Genomic DNA, 23,589 nt, shown 5'->3' with positions numbered 1-23,589 from the left:
TTTTCTTTTTTTCTTTTTTTTTAACGCTTTTATAGGCCGGCCTCTCCATGCCGCGCGCGCGCCGGCTTTATAAAAATCATATATATTATATATATATGTGTGTGTATATATATATATATATCACCAAATCAACAAATAAATATCCTAAATATATTAAATATGTGTAATATATGTAATATGCTCTCCCAACAAATAATATATATAAGTTCATCTATTTCGTTAATAATATATATATTAAATATAGTAATATATATATTACTATAATATTTATAATAATATATTTATATTATTTTGTATTTATACATTTATACTATGTATTCATGTATTAGGCATACTCTATGTGAAAGTCTACCCTTGTATCCCGGTAGGATCGGACTGGTCCGTCCGACCATGCTATTTTTTAATAACGTTTCTTATTCTTCTTTTTTTCTTCTTTATAATATTGCCTTCTCACTATTTATCACCCGCCTTCACTCTGAGTGAAGGGTGCGTTCTCTTTCATTAGAGCCACACGAATCTCCTCCCTCGCATGTGGTCGCAGCTCACAGCCAAAACCAAATATAAATCTTCCTAATATACATATATTCTTGCGCGGAATCGTCCCTCCCTTTTTTACGTGTCGCACGAAAAATCCGCACTATTGCAGAAAAGAAATGTATTACGCGTTAAACAGACTTACCTGTTAAGCAAACGCGCATACATGAAGGAACGATTTTTTTTTCTCAGACAAGAACGCTGCCAATGTAATAATTCTTCGTCGCGTCTCGTTAACTCGAGTTTTTTTTTTTTTTTTTTTTTTTTAATCTTTTATTAACAATCGGATGTCCATATTGCGAAGTAGATGAATGCCCATAAAATAAACGTTTCTCCTTCTGCACTCTGCTCTTCCAACGCTTATATTTTTCAAATAATCATATTAGAATGAAAAAACAACGGTAAAAAGTATAGTGTGCCATGATATCATTAAAATAAAAATAGAAAAAAAGTTCATGGTAAGGATTGCTTTGTCCCAACAAATTCACAACATGGACATTCGAATGTACATCTCAAATATAAACTCGACGTTTCTTTTTTTTTTCTACTCGATGTATATCAAATTTTTCGAAGCTGTCAGCCGCGGTTTGTAAATATGAATAATTTGAATCACTACGAGGCAACTAGCAGCTTCCAAAAATGATGCGTATACTCGAAGTACCGATGGTTTAAGATCCCATGTAACACGACTAATCTTGCTGCAATATAATCAAACACAATCACTCATTTCCACCCTTCATAATTTTTTTCTACCCTCCAAAACAACGCGTTTCTATTATTTTACGCCAGCTTGTTATACATTCTATTCAATGTATCTACCGTGCTTGTGCTTCGCAAACCGCATTTCCGGTGTACATTTTATATTTGTAAGCATGTTAATCTCTTTCCTTGTTGAACGTACGAGAAAAAGTCGACCGTTCGCGCCGTGAAAATCTGGAAATTTTCACGGCAAAAAAAAAAAGAGATGAAGAAAGTTAATGAACTGTTGAATATTCTGTAATATCGTTTAGACCGTATATATCGAAACGATCCGCAATATTTCCGCTCCTCTTTCACCCTACCCTTTTAGGATTAGATCTCCATCGATGCAGCAATTGGCTAAATCAGCCAATTAAATGTACGAGGCCGTCGCCGTTCGTAGGGTGGAATGAAATACGCCGTGAAGCGTGTGCAGAGGCATCAACTTTTCGAGACCTGCCTGCGTGGATGACGTGGGAGACGAGCCGCGTCTGTGCCCTTCCTCGTGGTTGCGCCGTGAGCGTCCGTCGACGCACTGCTTGTTACTATTATTGTTACGATAATCACCATAGCCTCGCTGGACCCGGGAGCGCTCCGACGAGTGGGCCGTATCGAATGGAGGGTGCGGGAGGACGCGACGAAACTGAGGGGCGGGCTGCACCCTGCACGCACCCTGGACCCCCTCTCACTTGTCCTCGGACTCACCCCGCGGTGACGTGTCCGTATCCTGTCTATCGCTGCAATTAGATACGAAAAGAATACGAAGACGGGACTTTTAATTTTCGAGGCGCATGGCCACGTAGAAAAATCCGCTTGTACGAATGTGGTGCGGTAAAAGAATCGCCGAGACTTACCATATGTATCGTATAGACTTCATCTTAAGGGCGGTGGAGTTTTCTTTGCACTTGTACGCCAAAACCTGTTTCACGCTGCTAACGTCTACTGATGGAAACCTCGACGTTACGTAAGCTGTAACACGTGAAGATGTCAATCAAGTTAACGCTTAAAAAGAATGGACTGTGTTGATGCGCGTCCAGAAAAGAGAATGTCTTTTAACGTGTTCTTTGACACACGCTTTCCTGTCTCATTGCGCACTTACATATAATGGCTTGAACTTTAGCCTTGTCAAGGGCAGGTTTCACAGGACGTTCGGTGGCCGTGCCGGCACGGCTCCAACGTTGACCGGTGACGGAGCACGTCGCCAGCTCCGTCGGGCTGAACAATATCGCGGCTAATCCACGCGTCAACTTGCGATAGTCACTCCACTTGACGGCCCTTAGTTGTTCCTCGCATACAGCTATACCCTCACCCAAGTGGACCTACAAGAAACATGAGAAGAGCACATTAACATTTGGTAAAGTCGCGATGTAACATTACTACCACGTTATTTACATTTTTAAAAATAAAAAAAATCTATATATGTATAAGCAAAGGCATTTAAACTAAAAATAGTTTAAAAAGTTCAAGTGTGTGTGTACGTAACGCAATGCAGTTACAATGTTATATATTAAAGGGTGAGTTTTAAACCTTGAATTAAATAACATTTTGTTACTTTTAATTACCATGTGTGTCGAAATTTATTATTATAGCACAAAACAATATTATTTTAACTTCATATACATTAATTAGTTTAATTAAATTAACATTGTTTTAAATTAACGACATATTAAGTAGGAACAACGGCGACCTATAGAAATGGTTAAAAATTACTCAAATTGAGTATAATTTGACTACGATTTAACAGTGTACGTTTATATCAAATTCACGGTACTGACCACACCATCCGACGAAGACTCCTCAAATCCACGGAAGGCAGGCATCGCCGCTGGCGGGGTGGTTCTCATGTCCAAGGGTAGCCAGTCGCTCCTGGAGGGCGAGTTTCTGTGAACGGACGGCGATGGGTGTTTGCCACCTCTGGTTCCGAGCCGCGGCCTACCGCGACGTACTCTTCGCGCTGCAATCATCAATTTCGAAAGGACATGCGTTTAATTTCGTGATTTTCGAGCGATATGTAGACCCCGTGGGGGAAAAAAGGCAGCGTTTCACCTGTTATTACGTGCAGTTTATCTCTGCGACGCACACCAAACTCGACGGTTGCTGTTGTAGAAAAATAAATAAATAAATAATTTTACGCTTATCTTTTAGGAAGAAATACTCAGAGGCCATTTTTTCGAAGTAATGTGCGGATAAGTAGAAAAGAAATATTAAGTGGTTTAATAAAGAATGCAGAATGTCGGTTGATAAAATCTCTCGAGTTAGCCGAATACGCGCATGCTGTTCTCCGAGAGGATCTCTTTATTTCTCTGTAAAAAGATAGCAATGATAGCAAGATACCTATCCTCTTAACTTATCAAACTCAGCATAATATTTCAAATTGTACAGCATTTTCAAAAATATAAAAATAACAACTTAATGATTATACGATACTACAATACTACAAAGAGTCACAGGAATGTTTCTGCAGATAAAATAAATTACTTTCACTAAACTGTCGCCGTTATTAAAGCAACGCGTTTATAAGGTATTGTTGTTACTAAATATTTTGTCACTGTAACAATCTCTTAAACGATAAATCAACCATTGCGCAGATGAAGAGGGTGCATGAGGAGAGTGGAATTAAAATAAAACACCACAAGCTTTCCATTAGTGATCGAATTTCTGTCCACACTTAGCTTCCTAAAAGAAAGTCTTGCGACAGCCTCATTGTCCGTCTTCGCGATTTTTTGTATATTAAACTAAAGAGAGAGACACAATCCTTCTCATTAATTCTCTATTAAACATTAATTTCACATCAAGAACGTAATTATATATTTATATAGTTATATATTGTGCTTGTCTGTCAATAATGCACTGACGATCCATTCTCAGCGTCGAAGGAACTCATCGGCTGACTAGGCCCGTTTAACGTTAACGACTCAAATACGTCGTCGTAACAGCATCTCCTGGCGGAGACCGCAGTTGTCGGAACGTCCCGACCTGACCAGTCTATCGGCAACAACTGCTACGGTCCACCGACGAAGGAGGAGGAAATGTCGGGGACCAAATTTGGCGGCAACACCAAGGTTTTCCGTTGAAGCGACGTCAGCTCGAGGAGGTCGGGGGCGGTCGCGTGGGCCGATCTGAGATGTCTGCGTAGATTACTGTTGTTGCTGTAGAAGCGGCCGCAGCGCGGACAAGGTCGCGGGGTATCCCAGGTGCAGACCGGCTCCACGGCGCCGGTAACACTCGATATCGTTATCGACGACGGTAGTCCCGCTGCCTCTGTATTGAAACCGGCGGCTGCAACACACCAGCCGACCAATCTAGATTAGTTCCTTCGTCCATCCACGTCCGCCGTCCGTCAAAAATCACCCTCCGCCTCCTCTATTCGTCTTTTTTTTCTTTCTCTCTCTTTCTTTTCTTTTTTTCTCTCCTCCCTCAACATCTTCTCTCGTTTCTCGTCGATCGCTGCTAAGATCGGGGTCTAGGTCACGGTCTAAATCCGAATTCCCGATCATCAGACAATTACGATATCGCAATATCTTGAGGTGATGATTGGAACTCAAATCCCTTAAATTGAAGTTTTAGCTTTAGGATACCCTAGAATATTATTTTCTCCGGATATCGGCCGTTGTTGCGTCTTAATGTGGTTGTACTATTTCGAACTTGTCCATTTATGTCAGCGAGTACACCGACAGACATTCTAATATGTTTTTACTTGTGTTCAGAAATATGTATGTATGCTGTATGTTTAGAATAAGCATAAAATAATAATAGACGAGAATAATAGTCTATAGAATATAGAATAATAATAATAATAGACCGTGGGGTGGTTTACAATCCATGCACTGCAGCCTAAAAGACTTTATTGTGTTTTTCCCAGTGCAACACAAGTGCCCTAGCGCAGCTGTGGCTCTTCAAAGAAGTCGACAAACTTTGGTCAGGGTATATTGTGCACTTCTAATTAAGTATAGAGATATCATATATATTGTGATGTATGTGTAAAGCAGTGTGTATGGTTGATTCAGTGCAACGTACTTCATCTTCCTTTCTCTCTTTTTTGCGCAATCTTGCAAAAATAACGCACATATTCCGTACAAATGTGAATTACTTTATTTAAATGTATCGTTTGACAAAATTTCGGGTACAGAACGAGTCGCTACGACGGGATATTGCGCTAAGCCAGACGGAAAGTCTCGCAATTATTCAACGAGAGCTTATTTTTTTTTCGTAGCCGAGAAGGTTCGCGGGATAATTTTCTCTTCCTTTTTCTTTCTCTCGCGATCGAAACACGTACAAAAAACACGAACGTAAGATAGGAACATCGTTATTATGATAGGATTATGCTTAGTATCGTATTTTGCGAGAACTGCGAGAGACCCATGTCGATCGAATGACGACGAGGACGGGGCCGCGTCGACATTGCGATTGAACAATGAGACTCGCGTGTTGTCTGCGTGTCGCAAAAACGTGGGGGCGAGGTGGAAAGCACACTTGATTACAAATCTATGGCTACTTGATGCACCTGTCGCTAGCAAAATTAACGCACGTTGTATACATGTATAGGGTTTATACGTGATGCGACTCGACAGTGCCGCGCGATCCTTCGCAAGCTTTCTTCGAGGTAACCGTTTGTGCATTTTTTTTTTAGAATAGACTTTTAGACTAATAAATTTAAATCATCTTCTGTCACGAATAATCGAGCAGTAAATGGGATCGAGACAACTAAGCTGTTCACGCGATTAATACGTACTTTTTCGAAAATAAATATACTCGATTCAAGTATTTTGAAATCATCTTAGTTTAGATATAAATTAGTTGTTTATCCTATCAATTCACATGCCAGTAAAAAGACAATTGTACGCCGCTCGTAATATAAATTTTCCGATTTACGTCACACAAGTGATCGTCCTTTTTTTAGAGCTACATCTGAAGATGTAGAAATTAACAATGTGAATTGTGTTGGATCGGTACATATATATTGAAATAAGGGTGTTTCAGAAGGTATGAGACAAACACTATGGGATAATATTTGGGTTTCACCAAAAGAATTATTTTTTTTAAAGGAATCCGTGTCCTCCCCGACGCGTCCTTGTTCGATCACCTGAATGGTGTATATCACTCCAATCGACACTAGGAAAGAGATAATTAAAAAGATCATAGGGGGTTTTGATCAAATTAGGAACAATATTGAAATGTTCCAAGCAGTAAGAAATTCAACGCTATAGAGATATAGTGTATGTAATCAGGTGTGAGGCAGGCACTTTGAGTATCTCTTGTAATAAAATGTGTAAATAAAATTTTAAAAAATGCAAAAATTTAAGAATGTGTGGACTAGTATTGTCAGACGTCACGCGCAATGCTATCGTGCGAGTTGCACTACTTCACAGGCAATTCGAACAAGAACGCGTCGGGGAGGACATGGGTTCTTTAACAAAAATTAATTCTTTTGATGAAATCCACCATCCCCTAAAGTTTTTCCCATATCTTCTGAAGCATCCAATTAACGTCAGTAAAGATCAAAATTAAATCACTCTATCGTATAAAAAAATGGACGGCAACGAATAATACTTTTCTCATCTTCCAAATATCACGTTTTGTACTAATCCTTCCGAATATCCACTTTATATTTTTTCTTTACGATCTCGTGATAACATAGTGTTAAAACTTAAAGAATAACGTAAAAACTATAACGAATAACGAAATGGAGGTAGCCTCTGTACAACTTTACCATTCGTTCAGTAATCACAACAATCTTCCCTCATTGCGCTCCGCAACGATTGCGAAAAAAAAATAAATAAATCGCGTTTGCAGCACATATCCATGCACAAAGGTTCAAGTCTTGCTCCAGATAATCTCCGATAAATTAAGTGCAGCGTATGTGCAGTAAATTGCAAGCATATGCAAGCTGAACGATGCTTAAGCTACTTGTAGTGTTGGGCCTCGGATACATGCGCACGAATGCAGTTTTTTGTTTAGTTACACGTAACTATTTCTAAGCACTTCTAACGAAATCGTATCTGACGTGTAAAATAAAAGAAATGTAAGTAAGATTTATCATAGAAAAATATAGAAAATAGAGATTATATCTGAAGGTTATTTTGTTATCACATTTATGCGTAATCAGTAAAAATTGATCAAAATTATTTATCATATTATTGGAAGTAAAATCACGTATTGTCTAATATATTCTGTCAGTTTCTTTTACGATCGTAAAGCTTCAAATTTGTAAAAAAAATATGTAAATTGTCTAATAATAAAAACAGATTCAAATTCATAATGTCTGCACATGTATCCAAATACTGTCAAACCATTTTACGCCCATCACCGACTGCTCAGTTAAATATAACGCAGTGTCGCATAGTATACAATAAATAAATTATCGTGGCGTATCAAATCTTTATGGAGAAAATATTTAGCGGGAACGTTAGCCGAAAGTAAAATATACATCTCTCGGTAAATGTCGCATTATGAATTCGAGTTCTTTTTTTGATGCAGAGCTCATTCTGTCCAGATAATTGCTTGTTGAAAACAAGAAGAAGGTCTATATCTTAAAGCGTAAATCGGAGAATTTGCACTTTCTTCCGCCAACTTCCATTGCGTTTACATTAAGCCAATAATAAGTCACTTTCGTAGAACCCATACGGTCAGCCTAAAAAGAGCACTTCATCGATTTTTTCTTTATTCTATCAGTTTTGTCGCTACAAAATTGCTACACCTAACGAATGTCTCGATAGGAACCAGCAAAAGCATGTTTATTCTCAACTATTAAATTTTTATCCTACTTAAATAAGTACACGGAGAGAATTTTCTTTTAGAACTTAGAATTTATCCTGAAATAGTAGTTGTGGGACAACATGTACTACGAAGAATTTTATGCGAGCTATTCTGATTAATATCTACCATAATAAAAAATATTAATATCTATTACATTAAAATGTAAAATATGTTTGATTAATTTTACTAAAATAATAAAATATATTTAGGAAATTTCAATAATTTTTCAAAAATTTCTTCATTTTTCAAAAATTACCAATCTGGTTGGTAATTTTTATCACGTTGTTTATAAAATGTCTTTTGTATACTTCAAAAATTCCTTGGTTGTCCCAAGTTTGTAGTGAATTTAACGGTAAAAAAATATAACAAAAAATTCTCTCCTGAATCGAACTGCAATAAAAAGAATATCTACCTAGGTATCTAAAGAAAGAAATACCTAATGAGCAAAATGTCATTTCAATATTATTTCATTTAAGATTCGTGTGAATTATTAAATACTGAAAATCGAGGAATCTTATCCCATTAGATTTCAAAAAGCTAAGACAAATAGGAAAAATTTACTCTTCTATAAATCTTGCATATGATCTTGGAGTTCCTATCGAGAACTTCGGTAGATCGTTTTTCGCATACGCGAATATAAATTTTTTTTCTTTCACGCGTGGCAAAGAGGAAGCCGATACGAATTTTCTCATCAATTATCTGTTCAGAAATTCCGCCAAGTACCAGTATTTCTACTGTACTTCACTTCTTCTTTCCTCTTTCATCTTTCTTATACGCCTTAATTCAGTACATACCGCGCACTCACACTCGCACTCATCGAAAATCAGTCGTATGTATACTTTTGCAATGCGATTGCCATTATATAATTATACGTGGGATAGCACAAAACGCTATTGACCTACCCGTTTACTTAGAGAATAACTTACTTCGGATACGCCATGATTCGAATAAATATCATACTTAAATATTTGCGTGTGACTACTTTAGAAGCGAAATATTCCTCGATACGGTCATATTGGAAAAATTGCCGCTATTTACATCGAAAATTTCGCATTTTTGCCTCTCGAGCGTACTAAAATCTAACTCTATCTCTTAAGCTTATATGTTTTTGAAAAAGTACACTCGTTAAGGATCGACATGACGATCGGGAACAGAATTTAGATAAAAAATTATGTAGACTATATTGCGTTAAAAAATGTGGTTTCTCATTCGAACGAAGACATCACGATGTAATTTTTTTTTTTTTTTTATTTGTGTTTGTAATATTACCACAATTTTAATCGAGTTTTAAATCTTTTTTTCTCAATAGGTCAATAGCCTTATTTGAAAAATAATGTTGTTACACTATCACGTTCATGTATAAAATTCTATCTAAGAATTTATATCAATCTCATATATTAATATAAAAGATCATTTTCAGATAATACGACTTTTAGTCATAAAATAATAATGATAACGAGATGATAATTAAAAATATTAAGTACCACATATTCTTTGCACACTGGGCTTGTTTTCTTAAACTATAATATATATATATTAATTAAAAATATATCTAGAAAATATATTAGAAACATATTAAAAACAAACACGCAATCTTAAAAACAACAGTCGATTAAAAATATTTTCGAAAACAAATACTTTCCAAAAAAATGTTTTCTCAAAGTATTTTAGTAATATCGATCTCTTCCAATTTAGATACATTAATTCTAAAATATTAATACTGACAATAAAACACCAATTCCAAATACAAATTTCACCGAATGCATAAAAATGTCTTTGATGACTAGAATTAAATTTTTCATTTTAAATTACTGAATAAATAAAGATGTAAATCAAAGTGCAGTTGCGAAATACGTTTCACAATATCACGAGCAAAAAGATAGAAAGATGTCCATCGTTTAAAAGAGAAACCTTCTACCACCTTCCGTCAAAGTAATATTCCTTACAGCTACATCTATATTAGTAACAGCTAGCGATCGAATACACGAGTTACCTTTTCTTTTGTGACGCGCATACAAATTACATAATAATTTACATATATACAACACATAATTAAATGCGCTAAAATATAATGGTTTTCTATGATCGAGAAAAGCGACGTACGCCGTAACGTGCGACGCAGGAAACAGATATACATTTGTTTTCGAACGTAAATCATCTTCGAGATAATACACATGCGTCCAAAGTTGTGGATTAACGACAATAATAATAGTAATCGTAGTAGGACAGTAGTAATAGTAGTAGTAATAGTAATAGTAGTAGTAGTAATAGTAGTAGTCGTGGCGGTATTGATATTGGTAATAATAGCGGTAGTAGTTATCGTAATAGCAATAATAGTCGTAACAACGCATGATACAAATGCTAAATCGCAGTAGGATAAAGTTAAAACTTATTATCGCAGACAAAAGATACTTTTTTTTTTCAGTGAGCTTGCTGTACCTACTCATCGAGTTTTTTTGGAAAAATGGCAAGTACTGTTTCGTATTTCATCACTAAGAGATACTTTTTCACGACACGGTGTGTGTCGTCCAATACCCCTTTTCATTTAATATACGGTAAATTGCATTGTTAGACCCAAAAAATACTATGCAAAGTTCTTTGCGAGTTTTCTTCTATTAGCTGTAAGTGTGCTCGTTCAATCGATAATATCATCGTTTTATTTCTTTTTTTGCTTTCTCCCTTTCTTTCTTTCTTTTTTTTTTACTTTTCTTGTTTTCTCTGTTCTCTGCTGTCTCCGTGCTGCGGAATGTTTGCACACCATTTGAATTCGTAATATAATCGCAATTATAACAGTGAGTGTTCGAAATTGTATTGTGATATTAGCTAGGTAACCGGTTTTTAATGCCCAGCGAAGTCCGGCCTGTCAAATGATGCTTACTATTATGTGACATTCTGTAACACATCACTCTGATATACACAGTATATGGATCTCAGGCAAAGGATCGAGTAGATACCAAAATAATTGAAAGCAAATATCAAAAGTAGCTCAATAACATAATTCTCTCGTAAATAACACTCTTACAAATAATATCAATCGTAGATTACTTACTGCTAATACAAAAAAGCGAGCTAGTGGTAGAACCAGAAATGTGTGTGATACTTTATCAAGTTAACGAAAAATATCTGTCTTCCTCTCTTGTTCTACAAGATATTGCATTATAAATTAATAACTGGATTTCCATCTATATAATTATATATATATTACATATAACAGAATAATATTATATCTTATACATAATATATAAATAATTAAATATAATATACATTATTTCATATATATATATATATATATATATATATATATATATATATATAAAGTTATAATATATATTATACATATGGTATTGTAATGAAAATATTACAAGAAATATATTTAGTATCGATAAGAAGTGGAATGAAATCCGTGTATGATCCAAAGCCTGAGAGTTGATGAATGTAACACTGCTTGGCAAATGTATAACAATATTATAATATGATATGCAACATTTATAATCTAATCTTATTTCGGTACTAATTGTCAGTTGTGCTGGGCATCCATTCATATCGTAAACAAAAATCTTGAATGTATATTCGTAGTACGTTTAACTCGTAAAAAAACATTGCAATCACTTACCAATGTAATAACAGATAATAAAAACCGTTTATATAATATCGGCAATCTGTGTTAGTTGCAGTCGTTGCAACGTCCCAGTACTATTGTAAGTTGTTGTATGTAAATATATTATTAATAATATATAGCTGCATCTGTTTAGTAATTTGATTGTATGTGAGGTAAGGAGCCTGTCATATGAATGGTACGACTTAAAAAGTTACGATTCTAGGGAACATACTCTGTGCCCCATTTCCTAGAATCGCTATTATAAATCGTACTTATGGAACTATTGTCATCTGTAAAATATAATATAAAAGATCCTGAGTTGTACTGTGTGGTACTATGGCTATGGAATTGTGTGGCAGATGTCTGTGCTGGTTTACTTTTATATAGAAAGCTGAAATTGTGAATATTCTGTAAAAGATTACAGAAGCAAGTTGCATGTAGAAAGAGGCAGAACCTGGTGGATTATTAGAATCATCGGAAACAAAAATATATATTAAATTTAAAATATATATTTTAAGACTACAACAGATGCATATTAATGCCAAAAATTTTTGAAAAAAAAATCTTATTAAAAATATATTATTTAAAAAACACAATTTTCCTTCCTGTAAAGGATATGCAGTGTCTCTATTACAAAGTTATATATATGTATTTAACACGAAATGCTTCTTGATACGTAAATACTGTTTTAACATTAAAAATATTTTTCAAAAAATTGTTTCCCGATAAGGATTAAAGTAAATTATAGCTAAATACAAACTCAAAAATATAACTTGCATGTACATTATGTAAATATTGTGAGAATATTACAATCTATGAATCTCTACAGGAATAAAGAAAGAAATATAAGCATCCTTATATGCTACTTCCATAAATATAGGTACATACCATTGAGGTAGAAGTACTTAAAAAGCAAGCCTTCCACACTTAGAAACATGAAACCAGCAGAGACATTGCCTTCTTATTATATATTGTTAAATTCAATCTGCTGCATTATTGCGATCACGGTTTGTTGATAACTGTTAATAATAAATATTATTACTCTGTTGAGCTGTCAATTGGCTGTATATTGCAATGTATGCATGTGAAAAATATATCATGTACGAGCTATGTCATTGCACATTGCGTTGCAATAATAAAGTAAATATAATCCTCTGTAAGAATATAATATTGTAGTAAATATCTGTAGTCTGTATAACACTGTATAGCATTAAATAAAACAACAAGTATCCGGCTGCAGAATTATCAGTACGAGGTGGGATGGCTGCTCCACCATCGGCATTTTAGTCGTTCTCTCCCTCATCAGCGTTCATCTTTACGATGAATAGGCACGGGACTTTTATATGTAAACTAGTCTCCCAAACCTATATACACTGTCGACCTTCGTATGAATGATCATTCGAATGATCTATGTAGGCGTCTTATTACGGACGAAAACAATCAAGTACGCGACCGATTAATCGAATTTGACATCTTGTCCTCCACTCGTGTTCGTGCAACAAGAATTGCATACGCATTTCAAAAAATTAAAAATTATAAGTTATACACCTGCGCACTTTGAGGGGAGGCGCAGGACCTGATTATTAAATACGGAATCAGCCTTGTGTCGTAACGTTATATCTACCTACTTGTCGGTCAACTACGAAGATACGTTTCCTATTGAATCACAAGTTCACTAAACAATAAAGATAAACTCGATTCGTTACTATATCACAAAATGATACTGGGCGCGATAGAATAAAAAATAAATAAATCCTGTACACACATTAGTGATACGTAGCATCGAATTGCAACATCCCACTAGCAAAATGCTTTGAATCACCAATCTGCGCTACCTCTACCGGATAAGCATTATCGCCAGCTTGTGCCTGATACGATCTGAGCTTTGGTTCCGTGGTGGTGGTGTTGTTGCCACCACCGCTAGCCCCACCTTCCTCGGTAGTAGCCCGGGCAGGTGGGGTAGGAGCCGCTAAAAGCACCTTATTATCCACCTGAGTCTGAGCTTGAATCTGAGCTTGTGTTTGAGCCTGAACTTGTGTTTGGGTCTGAGCTTGAGCTCCTCCCTGAACCTGCGTTTGCGTTTGTCCCTGTCCCTGTCCCTGGACCTGAACCTTAACTTGATGTTGGTAGATCTCTTCCTGACGTTGCCTGTCTGCCACACTGAGTTCGTGGAAACTGACCAGGTGACGCTTCAGGTACAGCTTGGTCTTGAATGGCTTGTTACATAGAGGGCAAGTGACACTCTGAGGGTTGTGGATGAGGCGCATGTGCTGCCGCAGGTTGGACAAGTTACTGTACATGCGGTTGCACACAGGACAGGGGCGTGGGTCCAGCGAGTGCAGTTTACGCAGGTCAGCTGCAACACACACACAACTTGCTCTAACCGGTAGCAGCCCACAGCATTGCACGTTACCACAGCATAGCACCACGCCTTGTCACACCACGTATAATATCAGAATGATACCACCCACCACAGGACAGCAACAACCAGCAAACAACCCTATTTAGCGCTACCCAATTTTTGCTGCCTGCACGGTACAGTACAAAAAGGATCCCCCCGCAAGAGTATCACTTGCAAGGATGCGATGAGTCTAATATGTTTGGCAGACAAAACAATGGTAATGCAGTAAGAAAAAACATATAGTTTGAAAACAATGGTAAGCATGAATCGATGAATAATGAGAAGTAGTAAATTAGTGAAAATCTTGTTTTTGCATGTTCCCTGCACATCTTTAATTTCTTTTCCATTATGTATAGAAACATAGTACTTCTAAACAGAAGATTAGATATATTGTTACAGACATGTAGACACAGATTCGTCATTTTGATATGTGGTAGCATAATGACTTTTGTTATCAATTATAAATTACTTGATAAATAAATGTAGATTTTGATTGCAATAAATTAATTGTAATAAAAAAAGGAGATAGCAGTCCAAAATTACTTGATACAAGTTCAGAATAAATGCATCAATAAGCTGTTCAACACTATAGGGTAGTCACAGATACAATTAAGCCCGTATCAAACTACGGATTGGGATTGAGATTGGATTGAAATTTAATCAATCAGAATAAAGAAAACTGATATCAGGTGAGTGAAGGTTTAGTGAACTTTGCTCTGATTGATCAAATTTCAATCCAATCTCAATCCCAATTCGTAGTCTGATACGGGCTTTACAGATAAAATCCCACGTATTACACTTTTATTTGTATATTCATCAACGATTAGGCTTTAATGCAATTACAATGTGCATGAAAAATGTATAACACTAATCATATCATTTTATCATATTACATTGATTTGATCTAAAGCAATATGTACAAGCCAATTTAAGAACTTGTCACGTGTAAATATGGCATTTATAATTAGTAAACGAGAAAGCAAATGATTATAAGATAGTCTTTCTTGACAATATTATCTTAGAGCGTTAACATTTTAATAAGCAATTATTCTTTCTATATTAAACATTTTACCAGGGCAACTTAGTGTATGTATATATGTATATGTATACGCATTAATATACATGTGAAGCAGGAAAACAAAAAATTATAAAGCATAATGGGATGGGGTTGTTTTTAAATATGTACACGCAGGACTTAAATTGTTAATGATTTAAAGTTTCCGGGCTATTTCGGTAACGTTCATACAACACAGCTGCTTAACTGCAAACTGCACTCTGTGGACTCAGGCCTGTTACAGCCTCCGAGTGTCAAATGTCTCCTACCACCTACCAAGACCTACCGAGCTACACACGAGCTTACCATTTCAAACCATCAAGATTCCTTTCTGCTTCCTTGTTTCTACTCACATTTGACATTTGTGATGTAATGGCTAGGTTGTTGCTGTTTGTAATGGTGCTCGCACTACCAAAAAAATAATAAATTTTGACTCACCTTGCTGTTCTTGATTTAATTCCGTACTCCCGTGTGATGGACCTGGCATTCCTCCTTCTACATTCTGGTTTCCTAAAATAGAAACAATAATATGAGTTTTAGCGATTTGATATTTTCAACAAAGAAGCATGAAAAAAAGATTAGAATATATATATCTGGAAAATTCAGTTATCCAGACAATTTTACAAAACAAAATGTCTCCTTTTAATTTTCAATAAAATATCTCGTAAACTAATTACCTTGATAAGATGATGGATAAGACGGTAACACTTCCATACCACTATCCAAGCTGAGAAATCCACTGGGCAATGTATTAGCTTCCTGTTTAGGTGAGCAATCGTCATCACTGCCATATTCAGGTAATTCTATTTTTGGCTGAAAGCACAAAATACAAGTTAATAATAGATATTGTGAAAATCTGTGTATGTACGAAAGATGTATCAAAAATATGCAAATGTACAGGATAAAATACCTCAACAATATCGAGATCTTTATAACAATCGAGCTGAACTTGAGGCTCGATAAGTGGGCGCGAACGTGGTGCAATGGTAGCACAAGGCGGCACAGAGGGTGTTGGACTAGAAACTGGAGGTGAATCACTTCTTTTACACAGCCTTTTCAGTGGTGGAGGGCTCGAAGGTGGTGGCGTTTTACTGCGTTCATCGTCAAAGCTTGGCGAGATCAGACCACGGCCATTTGATGTGTGGATGTTATTTGTCTTCAAATGCTGCAAATTATTTAAAAATTGAGCATTGTAATCGCATCCTAACACAAGTACCACCAGTATGCGCAAACTTATGCCAAGCGCACCTTTTCGTTGTTGTGCTGATTACTTTGGGAGTCGGTGAGGCCACGAATTTGAAGAGATTCTGCAGTACGTAGAAATGTAGGTAACTCCGCCTGCGAGATATTTACCTCTCCAGCGTACATAAATTCCAATAGTGATTGTAGATGTTCAAACTCAACATCCCGCATAAAAATTATTGGATGCTTGCAAGGATTTGTCTGCAAAATAAATCCCATGGAATTATTAATTATATGCTACAATAATCTTACATGTATGTTATTATAAAGTGTTTGTTTTAAAAAAGTGAAAAAATTACCAAAATGAAAAACAAGTTATGAATAAAGTTAATATAATTTTTTTTGTACTAGATATATATATATATGGTACATATTATTACATAATGACCATCTTGATCAGATTAGCTACATTCCACAATCGTTTTCATAAGTAACTATAAAATAGTTAACTATAGTTATAAGTAACTATAAAATCAAAAGAAATCTTGGGGAGACGCTAGTATTATCGTACTAATAATTGATTTTTGCACATTTTATTTTCCATATTTAATTCTAAATTATTATCTATGTATTAATTATCATATCAGGAGGAAGCGAATATCTTTAAAGTCCTCTATATCTCTATCAATTATCTCTTTCCTTACAATTTCAGTCTAATATTGTAATGTCACGTCATTTAGATAATTGCATTCAATCATATCTCTTTTCTGGAAAAAAAAATACAAGAGGTAAGAGAGCAGATTACGGTTGCATAATTTCGTCTCTAAAAGCTCCGAAAATGCTGTTTATAATTGAACAAACGTATGTAACGGAGCCCATCGGTCGTTTATCGACTCCCCTGCCTCGCCGGCGCGTTAATTGCCGGGCAACAATTATAAATTTTGTTCGACGCGGTCGCGAAAGACCAGGGCAATCGGGGGGGAGAAGGGGGAGGGAGGGCGGAGGAAGAAGGGAAAGGGGGGCGCGGGCGGAGGGCGAAAAGTAGATGCTCGTCGTGACGTAACCGTCTGCCCGAGTACGCCTCGCCTTCGAAATGAGCCTGAGGCTCGACGAAAAAGATAAGACGCGTTAAGAGAGAGAGACCGTCGCGTAAATAGGTGTTGTGTAATTTTGGAATTATTCATCGCAAGATGAGACGAAGGAAATGCATGTTACGTGCGCATACCCACGCACACGCGCGCGCGGAGCGCATACACGCGAGCGCGCGCGCGCGAGCGCCCCGGCGGAGGGGCACGACGGTGAGCGGGAGGCGGGGAGAGGGGCAAAGAGACGCCGGGCGTGAGCGAGGGAGGGGCGAAACGAGGGACACGAGGAGAGGCGAGGGGAGGGGGGAGGGCGGTGGACGGCCGCCGCCGGAGGACGAAAGGGGGAGGAAGGATGACGGGGGAGCAGGGGAGGAGGAGGGGCGGGGGCGGGGGCTGGGGATACGTCTAAGGTGGGGAGCGGGAAGAAAATGGTTTTCTAACCTTGAACAACTCCTTGAAGTAAGGGCTGCACGCGGAAAGGACGACCTTGTGCGCCTGGAGTCGCCTGCCGTCGCACGCGAAGGTAACGTCGACGAAGTCCTCGTCATCTCGCAGCGCCTCGAACTGGCTCGTGATGTTCGCCTGAAAGTTATTCCACCGCAAGCAAAACTGCTGCTGGCTATCCGTCATTCTCTTCACACACTCGACTCCCCTTCAACAACACCTATGATCACACATGTGGGGGCTAACTTAGAGTACCATACGCCCGTGGGAAAAACTTAACTCTCTCATTACTGTAAAAATGTAAAATGTAAAAAGTGAATCGATGACTGAAGAGGAAACGTACGATATAAATAATGACAATCGATATCCAGGTTGCCAGCCGACGGGCAGAAAAATTCTCTAGGCGGCGTACGGCGGTCGCGCCTCGCGAAAAGCGCGAGTGAACGGCGCGACTCGAGACTCGACGAGAGTGACGAGACCCCTTCGTCGAGACTCGCGAGCGTCATTCGTTCTCGGCTTCTCGCAATCAAATCGCGCACCGTTCAGGCACTTTGTGAAACGTCGTCTCGTACATATATTTTGACGTAAAATCTTCATTTTATCAAATTTGACAAATTTTAATAAATTCAAATAAATATTTCTTATCAATTTAAACAATACTGTAACATTCTTGCGTCATTTATGTCGCGAAGAGTGCAAAAAATTACAAGTGTTACCGAACATAAAACTGATTTATCTATAAAATATTGCATCTACAATGATCCTTTTAGATCCTCTAATCCTTAAATGACTAATTCACGCGAGCGACAAACAAATTTTTAAGATTAATTATTTCTGAATGCGCCGTATATATTTGATTGGAAAAAACGTGGAATATGAAATTAAAGTGACATGATCCCGGTGAGAAAGATTTCGAAGTTGTTTACAGAAAAAAAAATTAATTTAAACAATACTGTTCTAAATTTATACACAAGAATAGAACTTTGCGGAAAGCGGTGCACTTTTTTTTCAATACGCGTCGAAAGCTGAATTTACACGGAAAATCGCACGGACGTCAATGCCCAGTTCAAATTCACGAGCGGCAAGCTACGTCATACTCGGGAACGAATTGTTCCTAGACCGTCGTAGCTAGGACGTTCGGGTCGTACGGCGCATGCGCTGCGCCGTCGACGACGCGCGCTCTCGCGCCGGCTGTCGAAACTGACGACGGCGGAGACGAAACGGGTATCGAATTTTCGGAAATAATAAGCTACGTGCAACACAATGCTGCTTCGATCCCGTTGCGAGTACACACGTGCATGCGTGTTGCGTAATTACAAATGCCCGCTCGTAGGTATGCGTGTACGACGGGGGGAAATATGGCCGCCATGTTGCGGAAACAACAGCTCGTTTATCGGATATGATTGATGCAACGTGAGCAGCATATGTATCGGCGAGATATTTAATTGGGGACAATAATCGGGAGATGAGAGAAAGAAAAGCGCATCGACTGCTGAAAGGAAGAATGGTGTTTGTCTCTTATAGTAACAAGGATGTGTATGACGTATACATATACATCATGAAAAAAAAAAGATTAATTTAGAATGAGCGTCAGCCAACATTTAAAGTATTTCGCGAAAGTATCAAAGTAGAAGTAGAAAGTAAAATAATTTCCAAAAAAATTATTATTAAACGCGTAGATATTTGATCGAATGATAGAGTAATTAAAATCGCGTTAAAAAATGATACAAATTATAAATAATCGGCACATTATGATTATGCGAAATTTACTTTTCTGTTTAATACGAAATACGACTCTGTGCGTTTATTCAAATATGAACAGTAAATGAAGTGTAATATCCTATAAAGTATCGCTTTGATATAGAACAAGATTGCGAAATCCAAAACAAAATATGAAACCGAGTTGTCGTATAATGTAAAATTTTGTAAACAACCGAGTTGACCAACTTTAACAATTTTAAGTAATTTAATCAGTATTCCCAAGATACTCTATTACTTATAAATACAGAAATTAAAAAAAAAAATTTCAACGAAAATTTTGCTCTAAAACGTAATAAAGGGTCGGTCTAACTCAAGTGTGTTAACTGCTCGATGTGAATTAAGTTCGTCGAAAGGGAACCGCAAGTGCGATTACCGTGAAAGTTAATGTTCAACGCGAAGAAGATAAATGAAGCGCGTTCATTATGTTTTCACATTTGAAATGAGGCACTTCTAGATCAAATGTATTATATTTAGAAATTTATTGCGATCGCAAAATTTAAAACTATTTTTCCATCGGTTGATCTTAATAATGTTGTGTGTAATATTATTATTTATTTTTCTAATCTTACTCTTTGCGCACTCTCGTACTTCCGTTACATCAGACAAAGTCATAGAGACAGCGTACTTTGAGTCACATCAGAGACTTACATAGAGACTTTATCTGTTATCAGATAGAGTGTGCATTATATACGACAGCTGACGATAATGACGATAATGACGATACACATTGAAGGACAGAGATATGCGCTTTCTCTCTCTCTCTCTCTCTCTCTCTCTTTCTCTCTCTCTCTCTCCCTCCCTCCCTCCCTCTCTCTCCATCACTCAATATGCTGAGTGAAGACCAGTGAAGACGGTGCAGAGGAAACATGAAGGTGAGAGTGACAGCGTGAATGAGGATGAGAGTAAAAGAGTGACTGAATGAATGAGTGATTGAGTTAGTGAGAGAGTGTGAGAAAGAAAGAGAGAATGCCCATTTAAAGGCAACTGCTTCTCCTTTTTTTCTCCTACTCCTGTTCAACAATCGGATAAGGAAAAAGCATCTGATTCACTATCGTTTTCTCTTACTAATGCTGCCTTCACGCCTCCAATGAAAACGAAGCCTATACAGGGTGTCTAATAATAAAGTGTACTACCCGGGTAGGTATAGGAAAATCCTAGGGCTCGATTCTTAAATTCATTCGCAAGAGAAACGTATACGAAAAATTCTGCTCCTACAGAAAAGTTTGCAAGTTGATTGGTTAAAAGCTATGCGACCAGCCAATCGATTTGCAACTTTTCTGTAAGAATAACATTTGCGCATATCGCAAACTGATAACGGACTTTTCTACTCCAGCTTGACCCGCTCTACCTACGGCGGGGTCGGCGGGTGTTACACGGTCATTATCAGACACCCTGTATAAACCTACGATCACGATGTATAGGGTATCAAGGTACGACGCGTTCGCGTTGTAAAGCTCCTAAACTGGCCTAACTTTTGAGACAGACACAGAAGGCGATAAACGGCGCCGAGTGTACGGCGCTGGGCGCTCGGTTGTGTGCGCATCCCGCGAGGCGCTCGCGGATCTCGTGTAGGAGTCGTAGGCCGCACGATTTTGCATCCTATATTTAACGTGGTGCTTTCGACTCCGGTCTGCCGTGACGCGGCCACGGCTTGGCGCCTCTCGGCTCTCGGTGCTCGGACTCTCATTGAGTTCGTTCGTTCGTTCGTTCGCGCGCGCGTCCCTCAACCCGTTCGTCTCGTGACTCTCGCTGGGTCCGACGCGAACGCGTGAACTCGTCGAGCGGCGAGTGCGGGTGCCCGCGGTCACGGTGCTTCACGGGGAAATGTCAGTGACGTGAACGTTTCACGCGGGTAGCGTCGACGCCTCGGTATCTCCCCTGCGTTTTTTCCTCGAGCAAGAATGTGCGCCAGACATCGACGCACGGTAAGCGATCGAATCCGTCCGTCCTGGCGACGTGACGCCGTCCTTTAACCTAATTTCATTCGCGAGCTCTCGCCTGAGGTTATCGCGAGAATGTTCAATCGATACATTAAAGGAGCACGGTCACCGCCGAGCTCGTTCACGCGAAAACGTCCCGCTTCGTCATCCGCGCATCCGCGAGGATAACGGTGGCCCCCCTCGCCCCCCGCACTCAGTTCGATGCACGCGTCGCCGATTCGCGACGTCAACAGCTGATCTAATCCTTTGACCGTCGCCCGAATCGCTATACGCAGGCTTTATCGCGCCGCTCGCCTGTGATAAACGCGAGGGGGAGGGGCGGGCAGGTGTACCCGGGACAGTTAAAGTATCTGGCTGTAATCTGCGCGCACCTTGTACTTTGCACCGGGTATCTCTCTCCGGGAGATATAACATCCTTATAACCTAAAAAAAGAGAGAGAGAGAGAGAGAGCGAGCTTATTGCAGGCTCCGTTTCGCGAGCCCCCTCCGATCCTCCTCCCGCTCTGCACTTTGCTTTATTTTTTTTCTTCGGGATTTCTGTACCGTAGACATTGTTCGATGACGATGAATGATTTCTATTTGGCATGGTTTATGTAACTATGATTCTATCACTGCAAAAAGTCCTCGCTCTTCAGGCACATTGTTGCAATGGCTGTTTCTCAGAAATTACACGAACAAAGTGCAGATCTTTGCCAAGTAGGACAAGGAATGACATGACGGTGATAGTGATTTTATGAAATAGTGAACGATCCAATTAGCAGACAAAGAATGACGCGCGAATGACCACTATAAAGAAGAATTGCATATCTAGTTAATCTTACGGCGATTGCTTTAATACAATGAAACACATCTTGATATCGATAGAAATAGCTTTACTGTAAATTTTCAATCACCCTAATCGCATGCTCTTTTATCATTTCAGTCCCTGCACGACTTCTTCCATTGGTGATTGTGGTGGTTTCCCATAGTGGAAACCAAAAACTTCATCCTACGCTACGGTAAGCACTTTGTGATTTCAATCTATGTGTCTTGTAAAAGATATATCTGTGTCTTTGATTGTGCTTTAGATCTTTCAATCATATTAATTTTTCTAAGTATATATATAATTGTTTAGAAAAATAAGTTGACGCAAAAGTTACAAATTATCCTCCATAAGATTTCTGATTCCCGGAGACGCAAGTCTTCTTCGTTTCCACCTGGTTTTCCCAGAGATGGAGATGAAATATTTAATCTAATCTTCATCCGAACGACTAATGTCAACCACGTGCAAATCACATGACAATTAGGGATGATAGGCTCGTACCTTTCTTTCCCTGCGACTCCAGATATTGTTTTAAGGCTTCGTGAATGTCGCGGCCATCCAGCGGAAGCACCATAGAGCACTGAAAAGACTACATAACTATTGTATCATATCAGCCGAGCATTACCTTAATCTTGGTAGGAGTCGGACGGACTTAGCGACGTACAGTCCGTGCAGAAAACACTTCGATACGATCCAAATGAATGTCGGCTCTGTTAACGGCGATGTCCACCTCCTGCGGGGATCGCTCACTCGCAACTTGAGCCGGCTCGCTCTTCGTCTCGCGACTGAGACGTAGCCGGAGCTCTCGCAGTTCTCGCAATTCGTTCTGGATGATATATAAAACATTTCAACGGATGAAAGATCTCGCGTGTATTATGGTATTAAAAAATGTACGCTTATGGAATATGTAAAATTTATATCAGTAGCGTGCGTGTCTAAAAATTGAAATCCTTTCGTTATATTCTATACAAAAATTATATTTATCTTCATTTCCTGTGTACCGTATGCAAATATATAAAATTGCTACGATTCTTTGAATAAGAGATTATGAACACGGGAAAACGTTACTCGAACAAGTGTAAAACAAACATCAGTATGTTTTTTATCTCAATTGCTATGTTTATAGCGTGTTACATCACGTTTCTCGAACACAGTGTGCTACATATACGTACTACGTGCAAAAACCGTCTTCCACGTGCAGCATAAATTAAACAAGATTCGCTCGCGGCATAATAATGAGGCTCCAATTCTCAGATAAAGATAGTTTTAAGTTTTAATAATGAAAGTTACTCTG

At 38.3% G+C, this 23,589-nt stretch overlaps 1 protein-coding gene across 6 annotated transcripts; it reads right to left on the bottom strand.

Moving 5' to 3' along the window:
* Positions 1-777: 777 nt before the first annotated feature.
* LOC112462021 (protein abrupt-like) lies at positions 778-22,884 on the bottom strand. 6 transcript variants are annotated; one of them, XM_025027528.1, is made up of 9 exons: positions 17,790-18,129; positions 16,330-16,524; positions 15,992-16,246; positions 15,759-15,894; positions 15,520-15,591; positions 3,048-3,226; positions 2,372-2,591; positions 2,127-2,241; positions 778-2,009 (listed from the first exon to the last, which is right to left on the bottom strand). In XM_025027528.1, the coding sequence occupies exons 1-9, from the start codon at positions 17,976-17,978 to the stop codon at positions 1,958-1,960; spliced, it is 1,413 nt and encodes a 470-aa protein (XP_024883296.1). In that variant the 5' UTR covers positions 17,979-18,129; the 3' UTR covers positions 778-1,957. The 6 variants fall into 6 exon arrangements, with proteins under 6 accessions (XP_024883296.1, XP_024883297.1, XP_024883294.1 ...); XM_025027529.1 differs by having other exon boundaries at positions 778-2,003; XM_025027526.1 differs by lacking the exons at positions 778-2,009; positions 2,127-2,241; positions 2,372-2,591; positions 3,048-3,226 and adding exons at positions 11,374-13,982; positions 22,797-22,884 and having other exon boundaries at positions 17,790-18,012.
* Positions 22,885-23,589: the final 705 nt, after the last annotated feature.

This window comes from Temnothorax curvispinosus, unplaced genomic scaffold (assembly GCF_003070985.1).
Source record: "Temnothorax curvispinosus isolate PA1 unplaced genomic scaffold, ASM307098v1 QBEX01011959.1, whole genome shotgun sequence".
Classification (NCBI taxonomy): Eukaryota; Metazoa; Arthropoda; class Insecta; order Hymenoptera; family Formicidae; genus Temnothorax; species Temnothorax curvispinosus.
Note: the sequence above shows the minus strand (reverse complement) of the source record. Positions and strands in the feature narration are given on the sequence as shown.

Coding starts and splice junctions, on each gene's coding strand:
- LOC112462021 (XM_025027526.1), bottom strand. CDS start 17,978: ATGACGGATAGCCAGCAGCAGTTTTGCTTGCGGTGGAATAACTTTCAG. Junction 16,525..17,789: donor ACTTCAAGGAGTTGTTCAAG/GTTAGAAAACCA, acceptor TTTATTTTGCAG/ACAAATCCTTGCAAGCATCC. Junction 13,983..15,519: donor ATTAAATCAAGAACAGCAAG/GTGAGTCAAAAT, acceptor TGTGTGTTGCAG/CTGACCTGCGTAAACTGCAC.